Source organism: Ipomoea triloba, chromosome 4, assembly GCF_003576645.1.
Source record: "Ipomoea triloba cultivar NCNSP0323 chromosome 4, ASM357664v1".
In the NCBI taxonomy this organism is placed as follows: domain Eukaryota; kingdom Viridiplantae; phylum Streptophyta; class Magnoliopsida; order Solanales; family Convolvulaceae; genus Ipomoea; species Ipomoea triloba.
The window spans coordinates 19995110-20017991 of NC_044919.1; the positions used below are offsets into that span (position 1 = coordinate 19995110).

The 22882-nt window shown below is 42.5% G+C and overlaps 1 protein-coding gene and 1 long non-coding RNA gene across 3 annotated transcripts; one reads left to right on the plus strand and one right to left on the minus strand.

The window, feature by feature from the left end:
- Nucleotides 1-13082: 13082 nt before the first annotated feature.
- Nucleotides 13083-14255, minus strand: LOC116015953. The gene has a single exon (XM_031256119.1). The coding sequence runs from the start codon at nt 14253-14255 to the stop codon at nt 13083-13085; it is 1173 nt and encodes a 390-aa protein (XP_031111979.1).
- A 5156-nt stretch (nt 14256-19411) lies between these two features.
- LOC116015309 lies at nt 19412-22144 on the plus strand. Of its 2 annotated transcripts, none has more exons than XR_004097597.1 (6): nt 19412-19711; nt 19798-19910; nt 19991-20095; nt 20236-20402; nt 20537-20573; nt 21884-22144. It is a non-coding gene; the product is annotated as an uncharacterized LOC116015309 (long non-coding RNA). The 2 variants fall into 2 exon arrangements; XR_004097598.1 differs by having other exon boundaries at nt 20012-20095.
- Nucleotides 22145-22882: the final 738 nt, after the last annotated feature.

Genomic DNA, 22882 nt, shown 5'->3' on the forward strand with positions numbered 1-22882 from the left:
ATTTTTCAAATGTGAAACCAAGTAATACAAGCGAGAAAACTATACCAAGCAAACTTACAAAAGCAAACAAATACCGAAAGTAAAAGCTAAACTACGGGGGATCCTTAACATCAAAGAACACGTTGTTAGGAACATCATGTAATAGGTTTTGATGATACCAACTGTTAAGTAAGAATCCCCAAGTCTCGATACATAGGCAAAACAATGTAAGTTCGATAAGTAAACTAAGAGCGAAAATACAACCGGGTAATTTGAGCTCAACTCGGGAAATATTTAAGCTTAAGGTAAACTTGTTTGAACAACTTAGAAGTTTTCGTGTTGTAAGCAAACAGATAGATCAGAAGCAGGCACGAGACAACTCTGGAGGAATAAGGGTCTACGAGACATCAACTAAGTCTCGAGACACAAGCCAAGTTCGAGAGGTAAGGACCTCTCGATATACCTATCGAGTTCGAGACGTAAAGAATATTCGAGAGATAGACCTCTCAATACATGGGATTGAAACATCAAGTGGTCGAGACATCTTTTATGGTCTCGATAAACCGGCACTTCTCCAAGAGGCTGAATGTTAGTCAACATGTGCAGATAAAATACTCTAAGTTTGGAGAAGAAGAATATCATGGAGATAAAATATTGAAGAGGTGCTGAGCGGGAGGTTTCAAAATGGACGGAAGTGGATGACACGTCAGACCTCCACCACAAACGGTTAAGAAGTGCACCAATCCTGAAGTGGTCAGATTCCCCAAACAAGGAATGATGGGAACATAAAAAGAGTAACTTTATCCAAAAAAAGCAAGTGAAGCATGAACTCAAGAAAGTGGAATATGGAATATTCACTACAAAACAAAAGGCTCAAGTTACAAGACCACTACTCCATGAAAAATGCTGAAATTGTGCAAAGACCCATGTTCGGCGTGGGAGACCAATTTCAAACGGAATAGTTTTCCCTCCAACGGAACTATTCTTCTACTCTCATATATAAGGACGTAAAGACACAGAAGACAAGGGGTTGTGAAAGAGGTCAAGAGGTTAACAAGAGGTGTCTGATAAAAACGTTCCAGTGCAAAGTGCTTAACTTGGAATATCATCCTGATATTCAATACAGCGAGAGAACACATCTTAGTGTTCGAAGAGAGTTACAAAGCTAAACTGTCATACATCCAGAAGGTGACCAAAGCTGCTCTACATCAAAGTTGATTCAACGATAGCTTGTGGTCAGATTGGAGATTGTTACATTCAACTGTGACTATCAACAACGTCTTGCTTTGGATTAAGCAAGGGAGGTGGAGTATCCTGGCTGCTGTCCGAGCGAAAGAAACCTGAGGCTTGACGCGGGCTTGGTGATCAAAGGTCAAGTGCTCGAGAGGTGTAGTAACTGGAAGCGGGGCGAAAAACCTGAGGCTTGAGGCGGGCTTCGTGATCAAAGCTCAAGCGCTCGATATTGTACTAGAAAGGGAAGTTTTTAGTGCAATCCTTCCAGGGAGTTTCTGGAAGAAGAGTGGAAGTAGGCGGGTTGGCCGAACCACTTAAAAATCTCTCTTGCATTTACTTTCTGTTTTTATCTCTCGCTAACTTCTCGAATGCACTGCATATAATCACACCTCTCGAACTAACCCAAACTCGTGCTAACTAAAAGGGGATAACATTTCCGCTGCGCATAAAACTTTGTCTTCACCTCGTGAGGTATCGAACTTAAACATCCTAAGTTCAATACACACGAGAGGTTGAAAAGATTTGCAAAATCTTATACAAGTCTATTCACCCCCCCCTCTAGACTTGTACCCCATCCCCTTGGGACCAACAATTGGTATCAGAGCAAGTTCTCTGATCGATATAAACCTTTGTTTATATTGCCTAGAGATCCTTCTTTGAAAAATCTTCTTAAATATTTTCAAAGCACGAGATAATTTTTCAATATGGATAGCATGTTGTCGAGACATCTTCTCTTTGATCTTAGCAGGTTCGATGACTGGAAAACACGCATGCTTGCGTATCTATCAGCCCTCCATGATGAGATGGCCGAAGTTATAACATCTGGACCAGTCAAGATCATGATGGTAAACACGACTGCTGAGCAAACCAGAGATACACCAAAGTATGTCCCCAAACCTAGGGAAGAATGGACCAGTGATGATAGGAAGAGAAACAACCTGGACAATATTGCCAAGGATATTCTCTTCAGAGCTATAGACGAAACCATCTTCCCAAAAGTGAGGAAGTGCAAAACGGCAAAAGAGGTATGGGATACTTTGATGTTAATTGGTGAAGGTGACGAACAGGAAAAGGAAAACAAGCTCACCGTGGCCATGAAGAAGTTCGAAGACTTCAAGATGAAGCCAGGAGAGAGCATCGACAGCATGGAGTCTCGGTTCATGAAGCTCACAACCGAGATCAGTGACCTTGAAAAGGAGATCCCACAAAAGGAGCTGAACCTGAAGGTCTTACGTGGCCTCACTAAGGAGTGGGAAGTAAAGGTGATCACGATGAGAGATCACCGAGATCTGAAGGAAACCACAACAGACAAACTCTTCCGGGATCTCAAAGCCTTCGAGTTCGAGATGTTCCCAAGAGATGAGGACATTGTGGATCGACGAAACGTAGCACTTGTTGCTGAGCAACCATCCACATCTTCAAGGTCAGACTCTAATCCTATGAATGTTATGTCTGACGAACAGTTTGCTCTCTTTGTGAGAAAGTTCAGGAAATACATGAAGATGAACCAGGAGAGCAACAAAAGTTCACCTTCCTCCTCAAGAAGGAAAAATGAGAGATATCCATCCAGAAGGACGGAGGAGGAAAATCAGGGTCTATGCTACAACTGTAGAAGACCGGGACATTTCAAGGCCGAATGCCCTTACCCACTAGTAAGCAAGCATCAGGGCCAAGAAGGCAAGGATTCCAAGAGAATAGAGGAATCCAGGGAGAAGTCAACACAAGGTGGCTTCAAAGGATCATCAAAGACGTATCAGCGCAGGAAGGCGCTTGTTGCTGAAGAATTCGAGAGGACAATCGAGGAGTCCGAGACGTCGAGCTCCAGCGAAAGCAGCAGCAGCTCAGAGGATGAGAGGGGGCTCATCTGCTTATACACCGAGGAAGAGGAGAATCAATGCCTAATGGCCATTGACAACGAGGTAACCTCTACTCCTACATCTCGCTGCTCTACTTCTACCTCTCGTTGTTCTTCATTTAAAAGCGATGAGGACCCCTTCGAGATGTTGGAATCGCTCAGAAGGAACCTTAACATCGCCAATAGCACTCATGCTAGAGTGATGGATGAAAACAGCAAGCTAACTGCTGAAAGAGATATGCTTAAGAACGTCTCGAAAGAGAATTTGGAGCTGACTCTCAAAGTAAGTGAGTTAGAAGCCAAAGTAATCCTACTATCTGAAGAGTGCAAAGCTCGAGAGACGAGAGAGCTTAATCTTCGAAAGGTCATAGCATCATACACTAATTCCTCCAAAGCTATGGAGAAAATGGTGGTTGATCACAGACCTACAAGTGATAGAACCGGTCTAGGGTTCCATCAAGACCATCTCTCGAGAGATAAACAGACCAATGGTTTGGGAACTTCAAGAAATGGAGGATCTCAACCCAAACCAAATAAAGGTCATAAAGGACCAACAGAAAAGACCAGAGTAGCTATTCATAAACCGTCCCTATACACCAGCAATGGAAAGTATAGGAAAGCTACGAAGAATGGCCGGGTAAACAATATCGAGAGATCACCTTGCTATCTCTCGCAAGGCCATTCCAAGTACAAAAAGAGCTACACTCCATATAATGCACCTCAAGGCAAATATGGAAGGTCTGAGATCCACATAGTTAGGAACTCACGGATGGAGAAAGGAAGACTCTATCCATCTAGTGAGTATTGGTCATCAAATCACAAGTTCTGGAAGAAACCTCACTTTCAGCAATTTCACATGACCAAACAGCGTATGAAAGGCATGGTGCATAAGCCGGTCGAAAAGTCTCTACCTAAGTTGATTTATGCACCAAAGAGGCCTAAAACCTTTGCTAGCATTCCTTATAATTATCAAACGTACAATGGCTACATTGCGCCTAGGCCTGGAATAATGGGCACAAGGTATAAATGGATGCCTAAACTCACTAACCCACCAGGACCCAAAGTTTGGGTACCTAAACTTGCTTGATTTCCTTGCAGGACACCAGGGACGTGTGGTTCATTGACAGTGGATGTTCGAGACATATGACTGGAAATCTAACACTGCTTGAGAACATCCAACCTATCGAAGGTCCCTTGGTGACATTTGGCGACAACGAGAAGAAGGGGCGCACAAGAGCTGTTGGTGAAATCCAAAAGAATGAGCTGGTTATTAAAGGAGTGTCCTACGTTGAGGGGCTCAAGTTCAATCTCCTTAGTACAAGCCAGTTCTGTGACAAGGGCCACAAAGTTGTCTTCACCAAAAGCAAATGTCAGATTATGAACGAGGAATCTCTCGAAGTCGTCTTGGAAGCAGCAAGGAAAGGAAACATGTACATAGTGGATTGGAGGTCTGCAAAACCATCCCTATGTATGCTAGCAAGGAGCAAGGAAGATTTATGCTGGGATTGGCATAGTAAGCTTAGTCATCTGAACTTCAAGACTATCAACAAGCTTACTAAGAGGAACTTAGTGGAAGGACTGCCCAAAGTGACGTTTCGAAAGGATAAAATTTGTGAGGCATGTCAACGTTGCAAACAGATCAAATCCTCTTTCAAGAGCAAAGCCGAGACATCATCCACTAGACCATTAAGTCTTCTTCACATGGACTTATTTGGCCCAGTGGATCCACCCAGCATAAAGGGAAAGAAGTACACTCTTGTGGTAGTGGATGACTACACAAGATTCACTTGGACCGTGTTCTTAACCAAGAAAAGCGAGACAAAAATTGCCCTACCAAATCTCTTGAAACAAGTTCAAGTTGAAAAGGAAGTCTCGATACTAAAGATCCGGTCAGATCAAGGTGGAGAGTTCGTTAATCAAGTAATCGAGAGCTACTGCAACGAGAACGGAATTCATCATCAACTATCAGCTGCTCGAACACCTCAACAAAACGGGGTTGCTGAAAGGAGGAACAGAACTCTCAAAGAAGCCGCAAGGACCATGCTCTCGCAAGCCAACATATCACAAGGATTTTGGGCAGAAGCAATCAACACAGCGTGCTACACCCAAAATCGGTCCTTGATAGTAAAAGGAGTTGGAAAGACTCCATATGAGTTGTGGAATGGAAGAAAACCGAATGTAAGCCACTTCCACTCNATTATCAAACGTACAATGGCTACATTGCGCCTAGGCCTGGAATAATGGGCACAAGGTATAAATGGATGCCTAAACTCACTAACCCACCAGGACCCAAAGTTTGGGTACCTAAACTTGCTTGATTTCCTTGCAGGACACCAGGGACGTGTGGTTCATTGACAGTGGATGTTCGAGACATATGACTGGAAATCTAACACTGCTTGAGAACATCCAACCTATCGAAGGTCCCTTGGTGACATTTGGCGACAACGAGAAGAAGGGACGCACAAAAGCTGTTGGTGAAATCCAAAAGAATGAGCTGGTTATTAAAGGAGTGTCCTACGTTGAGGGGCTCAAGTTCAATCTCCTTAGTACAAGCCAGTTCTGTGACAAGGGCCACAAAGTTGTCTTCACCAAAAGCAAATGTCAGATTATGAACGAGGAATCTCTCGAAGTCGTCTTGGAAGCAGCAAGGAAAGGAAACATGTACATAGTGGATTGGAGGTCTGCAAAACCATCCCTATGTATGCTAGCAAGGAGCAAGGAAGATTTATGCTGGGATTGGCATAGTAAGCTTAGTCATCTGAACTTCAAGACTATCAACAAGCTTACTAAGAGGAACTTAGTGGAAGGACTGCCCAAAGTGACGTTTCGAAAGGATAAAATCTGTGAGGCATGTCAACGTTGCAAACAGATCAAATCCTCTTTCAAGAGCAAAGCCGATACATCATCCACTAGACCATTAAGTCTTCTTCACATGGACTTATTTGGCCCAGTGGATCCACCCAGCATAAAGGGAAAGAAGTACACTCTTGTGGTAGTGGATGACTACACAAGATTCACTTGGACCGTGTTCTTAACCAAGAAAAGCGAGACAAAAATTGCCCTACCAAATCTCTTGAAACAAGTTCAAGTTGAAAAGGAAGTCTCGATACTAAAGATCCGGTCAGATCAAGGTGGAGAGTTCGTTAATCAAGTAATCGAGAGCTACTGCAACGAGAACGGAATTCATCATCAACTATCAGCTGCTCGAACACCTCAACAAAACGGGGTTGCTGAAAGAAGGAACAGAACTCTCAAAGAAGCCGCAAGGACCATGCTCTCGCAAGCCAACATATCACAAGGATTTTGGGCAGAAGCAATCAACACAGCGTGCTACACCCAAAATCGGTCCTTGATAGTAAAAGGAGTTGGAAAGACTCCATATGAGTTGTGGAATGGAAGAAAACCGAATGTAAGCCACTTCCACTCATTCGGGTGCAAATGCTATATTCACAACAATGGGAAGACTCAGCGAAGAACTTTTGAAGAAAAAGCAGATGATGGAGTATTTCTGGGATACTCATCGACAAGCAAAGCACTCAGAGTCTTCAACAAGCGGAGTTTGGTGGTTGAAGAGTCCATACATGTTACCTTTGATGAAAGGGCATCAACAGATCAACCATCAAAGACAACGGAAGCTGCTGAGGAAGATCAGCCAGAGTCTATCGAGAGATCAAACTTACCTCTCGAAGACAAGCAGTCGATAGTTCGAGACGTAGCAGAACTCCAGTCAGAATCAGATGATGAAGAGTCTACCAAGAAGAAAGTGCCTGACTCAGTTGATCAAAACCAGATCATAGATGTTCAACCCATATCTCAACCTTCAATGGAAGTATCAACTGAGGAGCCGCAACCCGACCTAAGATGGCTGAGAAATCACCCTGCTGATCAAGTGATCGGAGATGTACGTGACAGAGTTCGAACCAGATCAGCTTACAGAGAAAGCATGTTTGCTTGTTTTCTATCTCAAATAGAGCCTAAGGTGATCGATGAGGCTCTAAGCGACGCAGATTGGGTGCAAGCCATGCAAGAGGAACTTCATCAGTTTGAGAGGAACGACGTTTGGGAACTAGTTCCGAGACCTCATCATCAGAATGTCATTGGTACAAAGTGGGTTTTCAGAAACAAGATGAATGAGGATGGAGTTATTGTTAGGAACAAGGCCAGACTTGTTGCCAAAGGCTACTGTCAGGAGGAAGGAATAGATTTTGATGAAACCTTCGCTCCAGTGGCACGTCTCGAAGCCATACGCATCTTTCTCGCATATGCCGCCTTCAAAGACTTTAAGGTATATCAAATGGATGTCAAGAGCGCTTTTCTGAACGGACTTCTCGAAGAAGAGGTGTACGTTGAACAACCTCCGGGTTTCTTGAAGGACGTAGGAGCTGACAAAGTATACAAGTTGAAGAAGGCACTCTACGGCTTAAAACAAGCTCCAAGAGCTTGGTACGATACCTTATCCTCTTTTCTACTTCAGTGTGGGTTCACCAAAGGCCTAGTGGACAAAACATTGTTTAGGATTAAGGATGGGGATCACATCTTATTGGTGCAAATCTATGTGGACGATATCATTTTTGGTAGCACCAATCCAGACTTGTGCGAGAAGTTCTCCAGTTTGATGAAAGGAAAGTTCGAGATGAGCATGATGGGAGAGCTCAACTACTTCCTTGGACTACAAGTGAGACAGCTTAAGGAAGGTATCTTCATCAACCAGGAGAAATACACCAAGGATCTGCTCAGGAAATACAACATAGAAGGGAAATCCTCAGTCAAAGTACCTATGGGAACCTCTCTACGTATCGATGTCGACAGCGAAGGTCGAGAGGTCGATCAAACCACTTATCGAGGTATCATCGGATCTCTTCTTTATTTAACTGCAAGTAGACCAGACATATCCTTTGCAGTAGGTGTATGTGCTAGATTTCAGGCAAGTCCTAAGGAAAGTCACCTAAATGCATCCAAAAAGATTCTTAGATATCTAAAGGGTACGCAGAGTGTTGGGCTCTGGTATTCGAAAGGTGGATCTTTCGAACTTATGGGTTATTCAGATGCGGACTTTGCCGGTTGTAAGATAGATCGAAAGAGCACATCAGGGACATGTCAGTTTCTAGGTGGAAGACTTGTCTCACGGTTTAGCAAGAAACAACATTCGATAGCTACAAGCACTGCTGAGGCAGAATATGTAGCAGCTGGAAGTTGTTGTGCTCAGATCTTATGGATGAAGCAACAGCTAATGGATTATGGTGTTGAGTGTAAGGAGGTTAAAATTATGTGTGACAATACAAGTGCTATTGCCATCACCCACAATCCAGTGTTACATTCTAGAACAAAGCATATTGATATTAAGTATCACTTCATCCGAGACCACGTTGAGAAAAAGGACATCACTTTGGAATATGTTGCAACGGAGGAGCAACTAGCAGATATTTTCACAAAAGCGTTATGTGAAAATAGATTCTCTCAACTAAGGTTAGAATTGGGAATGATAGAGTTGGGTTGAATGGTCAAATCTTATCTTCTTGTATTTAGTGCCATGAACTGTTTCGCATGTGAGGGGCGGTTTCATCAACTTTATGGCAACTTTGGAGTTACACAAGCATTGAATGGTCATTCATATTGCATCCCGTGACTCAACAGTGGTAACCCTATTGGGCTATAAATAAGAGGGTTTCTTTCAGAAGTTCATACCATCAACTTCCCATGGAGAAAAAGAAAGGAAAAGATGATGTTCCATTCTTTTATAGAGGAAAGAAACCGGCAGTCAAGTCCAAAGATTTTCAAGGAGAAAACTATCCAGAATCAACGAAGGGTGAACAGATTACGGAGCTTCCTGATAATCCAAGCAAGAATCCTATTCCCATCCAAGGTGAATGGATCCCCAAATACGAGGAGATCCACAACGATGGGATACTGGAATCGGGAGAAGAGCCCTGTACAAGAGGGACTCCTACTGCTGCACATTCTGGAAAAGGGCCTTCCTCAACCAAATGGAGAACCAAGGGAAACGGAGAGGAAGACCAGATGGGACTTTCTGAGGTCTGCAGCAGCCAAAGGGATGATCATACCTAATCCAAAGACATTAAGAGGATTAGCGATGAAGATGGTCACTCCCAACTATAGTAAGCAGCTCCGGAGAGAAGAACAAGAAAAGGGAATAGCCATCCCCAGTTCTGTTATTAGACAAATAGGACTTTAGATGGCTAGTTCCTGCCTTAACGATAGATTCCTATTAGGCTGACCAAGGCCAAACAAAAGTTTCTAGGGAATTTAATAGGATATTGATTCATATGTAATGTATCTGGAAATCACTAAATGAACTTAAGGATATGTTCCAAGTGATATCTTTTAAATGAATCAAACTTGTTTCTCTCGCAATCTGTGTTCGAAAGGTAGTTCGAGAGGTCACCCGATCAGTTTGTCTACATACATTATGTCTCGAAGAAGGGTAGTTCGAGAGGTCACTTCGAAAGATAACAAACTGATATCTCTGAAAGGAGGAATAAGGAGGGTTAGGGATCAAAGGGAAGATCCCTAACCAGATCAAGATGGAGGAATAAGGAGGGTTAGGGATCAATCACTCAGGGGGAAGATCCTTAAACTCATGAGGAAGATCATTCACCTTCGAAAGGTGAATTTGATAAGCTCAACGGATATATGAGGTGGAACGGATATCTTTGGACATAAATGCTAGCCACGTGGTCATCGGTTACTGACGGTTTTTCGCACTTAAGGGCATTATCTTGATTAGTGGGAGCATGCTTATTTTAAAATATCAATACTCCACTGTCTCAAAGCTTAAACCGTTCTATACTTTACCGAAATACCCTTACCAAAATACCTTATAAGCTGACCGTTATCAGGGGTATTTCTGACTTCTCACATCTTTTAAATCAACCGGGATCCTTCCACGGGTCAAACTCTCAACCCTACCCATATATCCAACCCGAATCCGCCTAATATAAAAGCAAAATCCTTCTTCTTTACCCGGATTCAAACTCAAAACCATATACCCAAAATCCCCAAATCCTCAGACGCTGTACACATTCCCTCCAAAATACACAAACTTTCTTCAATGGCGTCTGAATCATCATCTTCTTCATCTTCATCTTCATCCTCCAGTGCATACCAGAGAGAGCTAGACCACATACGCTCTCAGATTAAACAAGTCAAGGCGGGAAGCATCCTTGACAAAGATGGCTTCATCACCCACTCGCCAAATCCAACAATGGCGGAGAGAGTCTTGAAGAAATTTGAGAAGGCAGGACTAATGCGGTACATGACGCATGACTACCGAACCATTCATGACCTCGACTACACAGAATGGTTCGCTCATGCCAAGGTCACGAAGGGCAAGATTGAAAGCCGCTTCAACGAAATAGACATAACAATCTCTGTCGGTGATTTACGAGCAGCATTCGACTTTGCTACGTCGGAGGAGGCAGTCAAGCACCTATCGGACTACAACATGGATAAGCAGGAGTTTTGGGACAAAATCCGATTGGAGACTGCACCACCCAGAGCATCCTCTGCCCTTCGCAGATTTCATTTGAAGGAGAGGTTTGCCCTAGCCGCCGAGCTCATCATAAAATTCATCCTCGGCAAGGTGTCCGGAACAGACGAAGTCAATCTGGACACTCTGAAAATCCTCCACGCCATCTGGAACAACAACAAGTTGGACTGGGCTCACATCATCTTCGACTGCCTCAAACATCAAGTGCAGAGCTCAGTTTCCTACTCCGACCTGACAATCTACAAAAAGGTTGGTTTTGGCTTTGTTGTTCAATTTCTATTGAGACTGAAGGGCTTCGAACTGAGGGAAGGGCGAGAGGTTCATCGGAATACCTATATGGGTAGAACGAAACCTCAAGCTAAGGCAAAAGGTGCTAAGGATGCATCTTCACCCTCAAAGCCTAAGGGAAAGGGCAAAAGGAAAGCCCCAGCTAAGGAGAAGCGCTCTGATGACGAGCTTTTGGACATCCCAGTCAAGAGGGTTGAATTGAAAAGGAAGGCCAAGAGGACCAAGACTGCTGCTGTCACCCAGGTTCGAGAGGTGACACCGTCCGTTATACAAGTACCATTTGAGGACAGGGCACAAGCCCAGGGGGAACCTCAGGCTACACTGGCCACTGAGGTTGAGAGAGTGCCCCCTACCAAGTCCCTGTCAGGAACTTTAAGTGTTGATATACTTGCTGTTGATGGTGCTGAGGATGTTGATGAATCTGTTGGTTTGCCTCAAGAGGAGGCTCGAGAAGTTGAAGGTACTGGGATCAGTGATCCAGTACAGGGTATTGTTGAGGAACCACGACAGGTGGTTCGAGAGGTAGATATTCCAGCAGCTGAAGATCTAGACTGTGTGGTGGCTGCTGATGGTCAGGGCACTGTGGTCAGGAACCCAGTGCAAGCTTTTCTGAATGATGGGTTGACACATGATCTCTCGGTTGTTCGAGAGATAACTGAACAAGCTGTGGAGTGTGCATCAGCAACAGAAATCCTACCTGCTGACTCTGATGAGCTGAATGCTGAAATCACATCTCGATTGAATCAAAGTGTTGAGAATGTATCGAGTTTGGACGACTTCTCCAGAGTACTTCGCTGGATCAACTGGAGAACAGGTCCCTTTGATCAATTGATCTCAAGAGCAGCAGAGATGGAGGCTGAGGAACGATTTGCACTAAACTGGTTAGATCTCACTGAAATCCCAGCCGACGAGCTTCAAAACCGTGCCCATGAGATGCAAGTAATCAGGAGTAATCTTGGTCGATCTGACAAAGGAAAGGGCATAGCTGTTGTTGCACAAGAAGATGAAGCCGAGCCTGAAGAAGATCCTGAACTAGATGCTCAATTTCGAGAGGATATCAGGCTTGCCACAGCAATATCCTTGGGACAAAGTGTAGAACACACGAGAGGTCCAGGAGAGACCTCTGGGGTTGCTCGAGATGATGCTGACACTCCTACTCCAACTGCAGCAATCCCCTTGTCCCAAGTGAGTGAATCTGCTCTAGAAGACCAGGTAGCTTCGAGAGGTGAATCCGAGGCCTCTGAAGCACATGAGGTGGCACCTAACTCTGTCTTACTACTGCCACCACCTGAGTCCACACCCTCGAATGCAACAGATGAAGCTCAGACAGTTCGAGAGGGTGAAATTTTGTTGCTCCAACTCCCAGGCTTTCCCATCGATATGGTTAATAGGGAAAGGTGGAGTGCACCAGTTGCTCCTGAGATAATAGATATTCCAGACTCACCAGAGCATACTGAAGTGCAAACAAGTGAGCAACAAGAGCAGAATGAGGAGAACCNATCAAAGCTCAAGCGCTCGATATTGTACTAGAAAGGGAAGTTTTTAGTGCAATCCTTCCAGGGAGTTTCTGGAAGAAGAGTGGAAGTAGGCGGGTTGGCCGAACCACTTAAAAATCTCTCTTGCATTTACTTTCTGTTTTTATCTCTCGCTAACTTCTCGAATGCACTGCATATAATCACACCTCTCGAACTAACCCAAACTCGTGCTAACTAAAAGGGGATAACATTTCCGCTGCGCATAAAACTTTGTCTTCACCTCGTGAGGTATCGAACTTAAACATCCTAAGTTCAATACACACGAGAGGTTGAAAAGATTTGCAAAATCTTATACAAGTCTATTCACCCCCCCTCTAGACTTGTACCCCATCCCCTTGGGACCAACACACGTACGGCAAGTCATCATTAATCAGCAGCGCCCGCACCCTTGGTGGCAGCTCCATAAGAGAGAAAAAAGTGAACTCCCTCGGCTTATCAACCACCCAGTCAGCTAGGGTAGAGGTCGGCATATTGGCCCGCAGCGGGCACAGGACAAAAGCAACAGACCCGCATGAACACAGGAACCGGAGCCTAGACACGACATCATCTAGAACCCACGGCACAACCATAGTCCTATCAAAATAACCTCCCATCTCAGCCACGGAGGACTCAACAAGTACATCCCTATAACCCCCCGCCAGGCACCACTCCAAGCCTAAAAACAGAACCCGAAACAACCCCCGGATTACATCCCCAGACCCAGACCACGCCACCCCATAGCAAAGACCGCCCCCCTGATTACGGACCAAGGCAGCAGCCCCCCTACAGCTGCAGAAAGTGCAAGGTTAATCTTTAGAGTCCCCGCAGCTGGAGGGGCCCACCTGATAGCCCTAACCACCCGCCGAGGCACATGCGCCTCCAAGTATGCAACAATGGTCCTCCAATTAGGAGGCAGAATATGCGCCGTGGGCCACTTTCTGAATAAGCACTCTGCAACGCCTCTGGCTACCCCGAACATCACGTGAGCAACGCTCGGGGAATCACGCCCATGCATACACCCATTACGGTGTTTCCACAACTCCCACAAAACCAAGTATGACAACCTGCTTATAACAAAGGAAAATAAAGGATTACGCGCCCCACCTCGCCCCCAGCCGCCCACCAAAGTCCTTAAACACCGGTGACGGGACTGCAGGCCAAGGGACGCTAACACATAACTCCAAACAGCTTTCGCCGTATTCCCAGAATAAAAAATATGCAAAATGGAATCAGAAGTAGGAGTCGGACAACACCAACATCTCGAAACAACCACATGGCCGAAGCGAGACAGGACATCGTCCGTGGGCAGCCGACCCCGGAACACCCTCCAAGCTAGAAAGGACACCTTAAACGACAGGTGTTTATGCCAGCACTTAGCAAGTAGGGGGTCCGGGGCAGCCGTCAAAGCAGGCTTAAGCAAAGATTTTGCAGAGGAAAATGAAAACATACCGTCAGAAGCAGGCGTCCAAACCGGGATATCCCGCGGCCCCTGTCCTAAACGGGACAGGTCCGTAGTGACCCCGTCAGCTATTAAGTCCACGTGCTCTGCCAGGTCGAGAGCACCATCGTGTATATAGGCCAGGAGCAAGTCTCGGGAGTAAGAAACCCCCCGGAACGGATAGAGTCTGCCGAGAGGGCCCAAACCCGACCAATTGTCCCACCAGAAATTAACCCGGCCTTGGAACAACCGCCAGGTCAGAACCCGCTCAACCTCGTCCCGCACGCTCAACATTCGCTTCCAAGTGTGTGAGTCAGTGTTCTGAACCATCTTAGCAACTGGATGAACCCGACTGCAGTACTTCGCTCGCATAAAGTCTGACCACAGAGTGTACTCGGTGCGAAAGTTCCACCACAACTTCGCACTAGCAGCCCGAACCATTAAGCCCAAGTCCAAAACACCAACCCCGTCCTCCTTTTTAAGGATAGACAGAGTTTTCCACGAACTCCAGTGATACCGGGCACCTCCAGACTCCTTCTAGAAAAAGCTAGCAAAACACCGCTCCAAGTCACGGATCACCTGCTTATGCCTGGAGCACAGAAGTAATCAATACCGCCTTCCCACCCTTAGATAACACCCGCCACTGCCAACTCAGGCACTTAGCCTTAACCCTATCCACTACTGAAGCAAAATAGATGCACATTTTGCGCCCCACATACACAGGGCACCCAAGGTAAGTGAAAGGAAATGACTTGTGCACACAACCCGTAGCTAGGGATGTCAATTGGGCCCTAAACCAACGGGCTAGCCCAATAAACCCTGAAAATTATAGGGTTAAGACTGATAAAATCAACCCAATAAAATATCGAGCTAAATGGGCTGGTCCTAAAATATTATCGGATTGAGTTGAGTTAGCCCGGCGAGTTATCGGGCCAAACCATTGGATTATGTCATATATATATATGTTTGTGTGTACTGTAGATATACTACATATAGTGTGTATTGTATATAGTGTACATATATGTACTGTACAGTATATATTGTGTATATATGTACTATATATATATATATATATATATATATATATATATAATATCTACAGTACACACATATATATGTACAGTACGAACTCAAAAAATAAAATATATGTATTGTTTTATGAGATTTTAATAAATGTTAGTTGAGCCCAAATTCCTTGCATTTTTTATCCACCTGCCCCACACTGCATGCCCTTAAACCTTACGGCCCGTTGCATGTGGATAGGGATGTCAAAAAAAAATATATGTACAGTACACACACAGATTACGTGTGTGTGTGTGTCTGTATATATATATATATATATATATATATATATATATATAAACATTAAACATAATTTTATCAACAATATCCCATTCTGGCATGGTAGGTAATTTTTTTTTTTAAACTCATCCCGCTCCACCAATTGTGGTCCATTTGGATACTCACTCTTATTTTTCAATTTTTGTTTAGTGATTCAACCCGCTGGATTAGCCCAGCAGCCCGCAATTTAGGATTAGGGCCAACCCAACCCAAAAAGAAAAAAAATGAAAAACCATTTAGCCCAAGCCAATAAGCCCAACAACCCTGCAGGGCTGGTTCAAAATCCAGCGAGTTGGCCCAATTGACATCCCTACTCGTAGCCCTACGGACCCTAGAAACAACCCGCTCAGAAGTACGGGGATGCATGTAAAAGGCACTCTTCTGAAAGCTCACCAACTGCCCCGAGATTTCCTCATAGTCTTTCAAAGCTGCAATGACTTTCTGAATGGCCAGCTGCTTGTATGTGCTAAATATGATGACATCGTCTGCATAGGCCAAATGGTGGATATGTGGAGTACCCGGAGGCTGAGTAAAGCGAGGAACGGTGACATCCTCGTAAACCCGCGCCAAGTACACGGACAGAACCTCAGCAGCAATGATAAACTGACTCGGGGACAAAGGATCCCCCTGACACAGGCCCCGAGACGATGTGAAAAACCTTCCTTGACCCCATTCACAATCACAGAGTACCAGACATTTGATATCTTTAGTAGAGGCCTGGTTGGTAGTAGTGGATTTGTTAAAACCTATAGTGATGGTATTTCGCTAGTGGTATTCTCTTTGGATGATGGATTAAGCATTAGAATTTAGTGCAACCCCTCCAGCGGTAACGCTGTTAATTGTGTTGTAGAAGAATCATCGTGCCACCTAAAAGAGATACACCAGTTAACAGAAGTGGTAATGGTGGGAATGAGGCTAACGCTCCCACTAATGCTCAACTAGCTCATGGACTTCAACAGCTGACACAATTGACTCACACTTTGGGTGCTACGCGACTTCAAAATGGCAATGGAAATGACGTTGCTAAAAAGGTTGCTAGTCGTGATCCTCCTTTTTATGGCGTGCAAGAAGATCCTCGTGCGCTTGAGGATTGAATAAGAGCTTTTGATAAACTGTTGGATACTATTGGTTGTCCTGTAGATCAGAAGGTGGAGGTTGTTGTGTACTACTTGCAACAAGAAGCTGATATTTGGTGGGCAAATAATGGGCATATTCTTCGTCAACAACCTGACTTTGATTGGGAGGCCTTCAAGACTGCTATGAGGGATCGATTCTACCCTGACCATGTTAAGGCTGCAATGTATGAGGAGTTCTTGCACTTGAAGAAAGGCAATTCATCTGTGCAAGAGTATCATGCGAAATTCTTGGAACTTGCTCGTTTTGCATCTAAGTTGGTCCCTGATGAGGTTAGCAAGGTAGAGAAATTCATTATTAAGGGACTAACTTTTGGGATTCAAAAGGTGATTTGCGTCCTTGGATGTCAAACACTGAATGAGGCATACAAAAATGCTACTAACCTTTACCGTGTGGAATTAATTCAAAGAGAAGCCAACGTGAAGAGTAGGAAGAGAATGGAGAGTAATGATGAAGAAAATAAACAAGGCGATAAAAGGCCAAGGTTCAACAATTTCAAAACAATAAGAGCAATGCAGGTTATCGTGGTGACAATAGGCAAGGAAATCAAGGGCAAAAACTCAATGGAACATAGATGTATCACTACTGCAAGAAATGTGGAAATGAACACCCTGGGAAGGATTGCCAAGGAAATCTAGTGAAATGCTTCAAATGCCAAAAGATGGGACATCGAGTGTATGAATGTCATTTAGAACAAAATGGGAATAATCAAGGAACTGATAATGGAGATCAAAATACCAATGATGGGAACAACAATAGAGGGAGGATCTTCGTCATGAGTAGAGCTCAAGCTGAGGCCAGTGGTATGTTGTTTCTCGTGATGTTGTGTGATGCAATGACACGAGAGCAAACTACCAAGAGACGTATATATTCATCTAATTGTTTTCTAGTTAATTGGTTTACTAGTTCGTTTAGATTTGATTATATTAGTTGGTGAGACATTGCATATTTAATTGCTTATGTTATTTTCTTTGATTTGTGATACTTGGTACGTGTTGCTATATGTTTAATTTGGACTTGGTGGTTTTATTTTTTTTAATGGTGAAGGTTAATTATTAGGCTCATTGTTTAATTTCTAAGTGGTAATGCTTCGGGAACGAACCATCTTTTAAGGGAGGTAGAGTGTGATACCCCGGTTATTTACGGTTATTTGAATATTTTGTTATAAATATTATTAGTTGTAACTAATTTATTTGATATTATGTGACCTAAATTATTTTGAAAGGATGTTACTAAAACTATTCCTTAACAGCACGTTTGGTTCAATAGGAATACTATTCCATAAGGAATGGAATAGGTAAGGAATAGAATATGAATTGTATTCCAGCGTTTGGTTCGCGGAAGGAATAGAAATGGAATATATATTTAAAAGACATAAATGCCCTTGTACAAAATAATAATAATAATAATAATAATAATAATAATTATTATTATTATTATTATTATTATTATTATTATTATTATTATGTATAATTGCAGCAAAACGTTTTGGACTCCATTACCATGACCATACAAGCACATTATATGCAAGATGATTACAAAAATATGCATGAATTGGGATATCAAAAATTTATAAGGAATATTACTGATAACTATACAATAATTGGAAGCATAGAGAATAGAAGACTCAAAAATAAACCCTAAAAACCTCCGCGTTTACACTCTTAGAACTCCCTTCCCCAAACGGCCGCTCAAAGTCGCCGCCCCAATCTTCCCACTCATCTTCCGGAATCCGCATGATCTCCTCGGCGAACTTCTGGTCGTGAATCCAACGGTGAAGATCATCTCGGATTTTCTTGAACTCCGTCACCGAAAGCTTCTGGTCATCGAGCTCTTGCTGGAATTTCACAAGCTCTTGCGACAGGGCGGCGGTGTAACTCAGACTTTCACCGTCAGCGGCAGCGGTGGCGGCGGATGATGACGGTTTGTGGTCAGGCGGTGTCGCGGGGGGATCGGTGGAGCTGGAAGGCTGCAGGGAGAGGGAGGCGTTTAAGGCTTCCTGGAGTTGGAGGTGGAATGCGAATTCGAAGTCGGACTCCATGGCTTCCGCCGCCATGAGTTCACGGCGTTTCGCGGTGGCGAGAGCTTGGAGGTCGTCGGAGTTTGTACCAACCGACATTATACTGCGCTTTGTTTGGTGATCGGTGATGCGATGAGTTTTAGGTTTAGGTGTGCGAGTGTGCGACAGAGAGATGATGCGATGAATTCAATCTGAAAAAAATGATGCGATGAATTCAATCTGGAAAAAAATGAGCTCTAAAAATTTTTAGGTTTAAATAAGGGTAAAAAAGAAATAATAAAAATACCTATTCCTGAGCTCTCAGGAATAGGTTAATACCAGGGGGGGCACTGGTAATAGCTATTACCCTTGCAAGGGTAATAGCTCATTCCCAAGAACATTATTCCTGGGAATACAATTGCGAACCAAACAACGGAATAGGTTATTACTGGGAATGCTATGTCATTCCCTACCTATTCCGTGAACCAAACAACCCATAAATATTATTATCAAGCCTATACACTAATCTTTCATAGTTACTATATTACTAATCCTAAATAAGTAAATATACTAGTATTAGATTTTATACTACACGGTGGTATGAATACATATATATATTTTCCATAACTAATCCTATCACACACATAGTGAGATAAAAGGTTGTGGGGGCTCTTTAGATTAAACTGCTATCTAAAGCCAAGTGTGTTCCCTAATATTTTCTACTAAACAAATACCGAGTAGAATCATAGGATGGATATATCTCTTTCTGTTGATAGAACTGTGTAGAAAATATTGTCAAGCTAGCACATGATATTCATCGCCTATGGTTGAACAAAAAAAAAAATCCTATCACACACATAAATATACACTGCTGGAATTTATCGATTTTCCGACCTCATTTCCGACCACCAAAAAGACTAGTCGCAAAAAGTAATTTTTTTTCATTTTTCCGTCAAAGAATTATGTTGGTCAGAAAGTAGTAGGAAATTCCGACCACTTTTACTACGTGGTCGGAATATTTTGAGCCTGTTTAAATTTTTAAATTAGATTTTTTATTTCCGACCACTTAGTGGTCGGAAATTGATTTATATGTATTACTACAGAGACTTTAGAAAAAGAATCGGTTCAAACACTTGGAAAAGAAAAGCAGATCGCCGCACCCGCTGCTCAAACTCCGTCGCCGCCGCAGCCGCTACTCAAACTCAGTCGGCGCTTTCGTTGCAACTCTGTCACCGTACCTACACCAACTTCGTCGCCCATAGCAGAGCTTGGTCAATGGAGGTTTTCGCCCATAGCAGCGCCCACTGTGTTAGCCTTCGCAGCCGCCCGTCGCCGTTGCCGTCCCTCATCGCTGTTTGCTTATTTCTCGTTGCCGTCGATGCGCTCCTTGTTGTTTCTAGTCGCCTTCGCCGTATTTCTACAGGTTAGTTCTATTCCTAATTTCATTTATCTCTAAATCTTAAACCCTAAGTGATTTGTGTGTGATGAAAAATGTTACTGATTGAGCAGTGTGAAATTGGTGGAGCAAGAGTTATGGCAGAAAGAAAATAAGGGAGTGATTGGGATTCTCCTTGTTCAGGATTCCGCAGAGACTAGTACTGTGGATCCTGCTTTGTCTCCAGGTGATTTCCTATGAGTTTCACTTGTTTATCAGTTACTTTAGTTCATTCTTTGATTAAAATATTATATGCAATTGTTATAGGCATTGGAACTGATTTTGTAGAGTGTACCTTGAAAAATCAAGCTAGCATATCATATTTAACAAACATGATGGAAAAAGTCTGCAGCAAGTTCACTGGCATAAGTGGTAAATCTGTCACATATCCTCTTTTGTTTGAAGTGTTAGGGATTTATAATTTAATGTAATGTCAGGTTTTTTATATTTAGAAATTGAACTGGTCAAAGTTATGTGCTATACAATGTCTTGATTTTAAATTTTTAATGCAGGTGAGTTGCTGCTTGAGCCCTGCATCTCTCAAGAGGAGTGGAGAGACCAAGTGGGAGAGTGACTTATTCAGTTGTGTTAGGACTTTGCAGATTCCGTGTACAGGAGATAAGTACCAGAGGGACTTATTACACAGCACGAATTACTTCTCTTGAGTTGACTAAAGCTGGTAAAGCTTCTGTTATTTCCTCTTGATATATGTAGGTGATGGCTATTTCTTTGGCTACAGTAGCAATTAGGTTTGAAATCTGATGCATTGCTATCCTAAGTTATCAGTTCCTAAACATGCAACTTTTTTTGCAGGTTCAGTATATCACTAAATCTGGTTGGATATGTAAGGGTAAGATCTCCTACCATATGTTTTCTACATTTCTTCATCTCGAGTTAAATTAATACTGATCCTTTGTTGATCTCCTACCATATGTTTTCTGCATTTCAGTGCTTAGGGCTTGAAAAGAGTTGTTTTGAATTTTGTGTTATAATTGATATTAGATGCCAAGGACTATATACCTTATGAAGTAATGATCATATTTTTGCTCTAGAGTTTCAGGATTCTATAGTTTTCATACTTTTGTGGTGTTGATATGATATTTCAGGATTCTATAGTACAGCTTTCATACTTAAGTGACACTCAAACATTTGGGATTTTGTTCTAACTGCTTTTTCTGAACATGTCATTGTTAAAATGATTTTTTAGTTGTTTAACTCTGAACATGTCATTGTTAAAATGATTTTTTAGTTGTTTAACTCATCAAACATGCCATCTAAAATGATTTTTTAGTTGTTTAACTCATCAAACATGCCATCCTCTGCACATGTAACAGGCTCAAATTTTCTGGAGAACAGAAACATTTCACATGTAACAGGCTCAAATTTTCTGGAGAACAGAAACATTTTCCTCCCCCATTGATTTTTCTTTTAGTTTTTCACTTTCTTTCCCCCTCCCCTCCTTTTTTGGCTGAAGTAGGGGTTTTATGCGACACATTCCAAACAAAAAGAAACATAATGTTGTTTTGAGAACTAAATACATACTATATTCATTGTTAGTGAAATTGCTCAACCAACATTAACCATCTGAAAATTTTCTAGAGTACCACATATTTGGGTTCTAGTGTCTAAGAACATTCCTCTAAAAGGTGTCTGCATGTAAATCCCTTAATAGAGAGCTTAATATAACATTAACTACAGACATGCAGCATGTTATGATCAACCTTATGATATATTCTTTATACAAAATGTGGAGGTATATGCAGGTTTTAGACACATGATTAACTAATGCTTTTTATTCCTCTCCATTAGAGGATATATTGCCTCTCTCTTCATGTCTCATTAACGAAACTCCTCTTCTTTGCACAAGTAACAGTAAGCTGAAAGAATAAATTTTGTCCTCTATATCAAAACAATAGATTTAAGACAAAAATAATAGAACTAGTTGATGAGGTTGAGAAAGTTTAAACAATATATATTGTGCAACTAGAGCATTCGCCTTTTGAGATGAAAGCATTAACAAGCTATTTTGTGTTTATGATCTAAGAGTTTCCTTCTGACTTTCCTTCTTTTTTCTTGTCTACACTATCCACTTATTATGGTCTTTATCACACATTGTCTGTGGATCTATTATGAAGCTATTTCTTGTTTTATTTTTTCAAGAAACTGTGACCAACTTGAAGCAAACACAACCTCAAGTGGCAGAATCAGCAGTGTGGTTGGAGGCCACTGGTGGTTTGAGGAAAGGGGGTACGTTTTAGGATTTGGGTCGGGTACCGCATACTACTTCCCCGAAGCTATGATACACATGAAATCCAATATAGGGCCATCAACTTCACATTCATCTTGCAAAGCTCGAATTAAGCAATTAGAGGAGCAAAATCAAGTGATGCAACAGCAGCAACAAGATATGCATGAGGAAAATCGGAGGATCCATGATATCGTCCAAAAAATGGAAGCAACACTTGCCAACTTTAGTGAAAATCTTGGTAGTCTTGATCAAGATCCAAACAAGAATAGCTCCAATGACGATAAACTATCCCCCTCCACCTCCGATGATGATACACTATCCCCTCTAGTCAAGATTAGATAGCATATTAATTATTTGAATGATTTGAAAATCTGTTTTGGATGGTGAAACATAGCTGCAAACAATAGCTGTATTTTTTATAGTGAAGCAATTGCTACACTTTGGATTTAAATGATTGACTAATGTTTGATTCCCTTGAATTGTTAATATTTTGTTGTTGAATTTAAAATTGTAGTGTTGAATTTAAAAATGTGGTGTTCAAATTTGCATTATTATAACATGATTTTCAGGATATTTAACAATTGTATATGCAGTAAGATTTCAGTTAGTTATAAATATTACCGACCACCATGGTGGTCGGTAATTCAAATTTTAATTTTTTCTAGTGGACGGTAATTCCGACCAATTTCCGACCACCAGTGGTAGGAAATAGTTCTCTTTATCTGACGATTTCCATCAATGTTTCCGACGTCCTCAAAAAGAAGTCGGTAATTCCGACCACCTAGCCTAGTGGTCGGTAATACCGAGGGCTTTTTTTCCGAACCCATAAAGTGGTCGGTAAGTTGGTCGGAAACTGTTGTTCCGACCGGAAATCACCCTTTTCCGACCACTTTTTGGTGGTCGGAAAAATG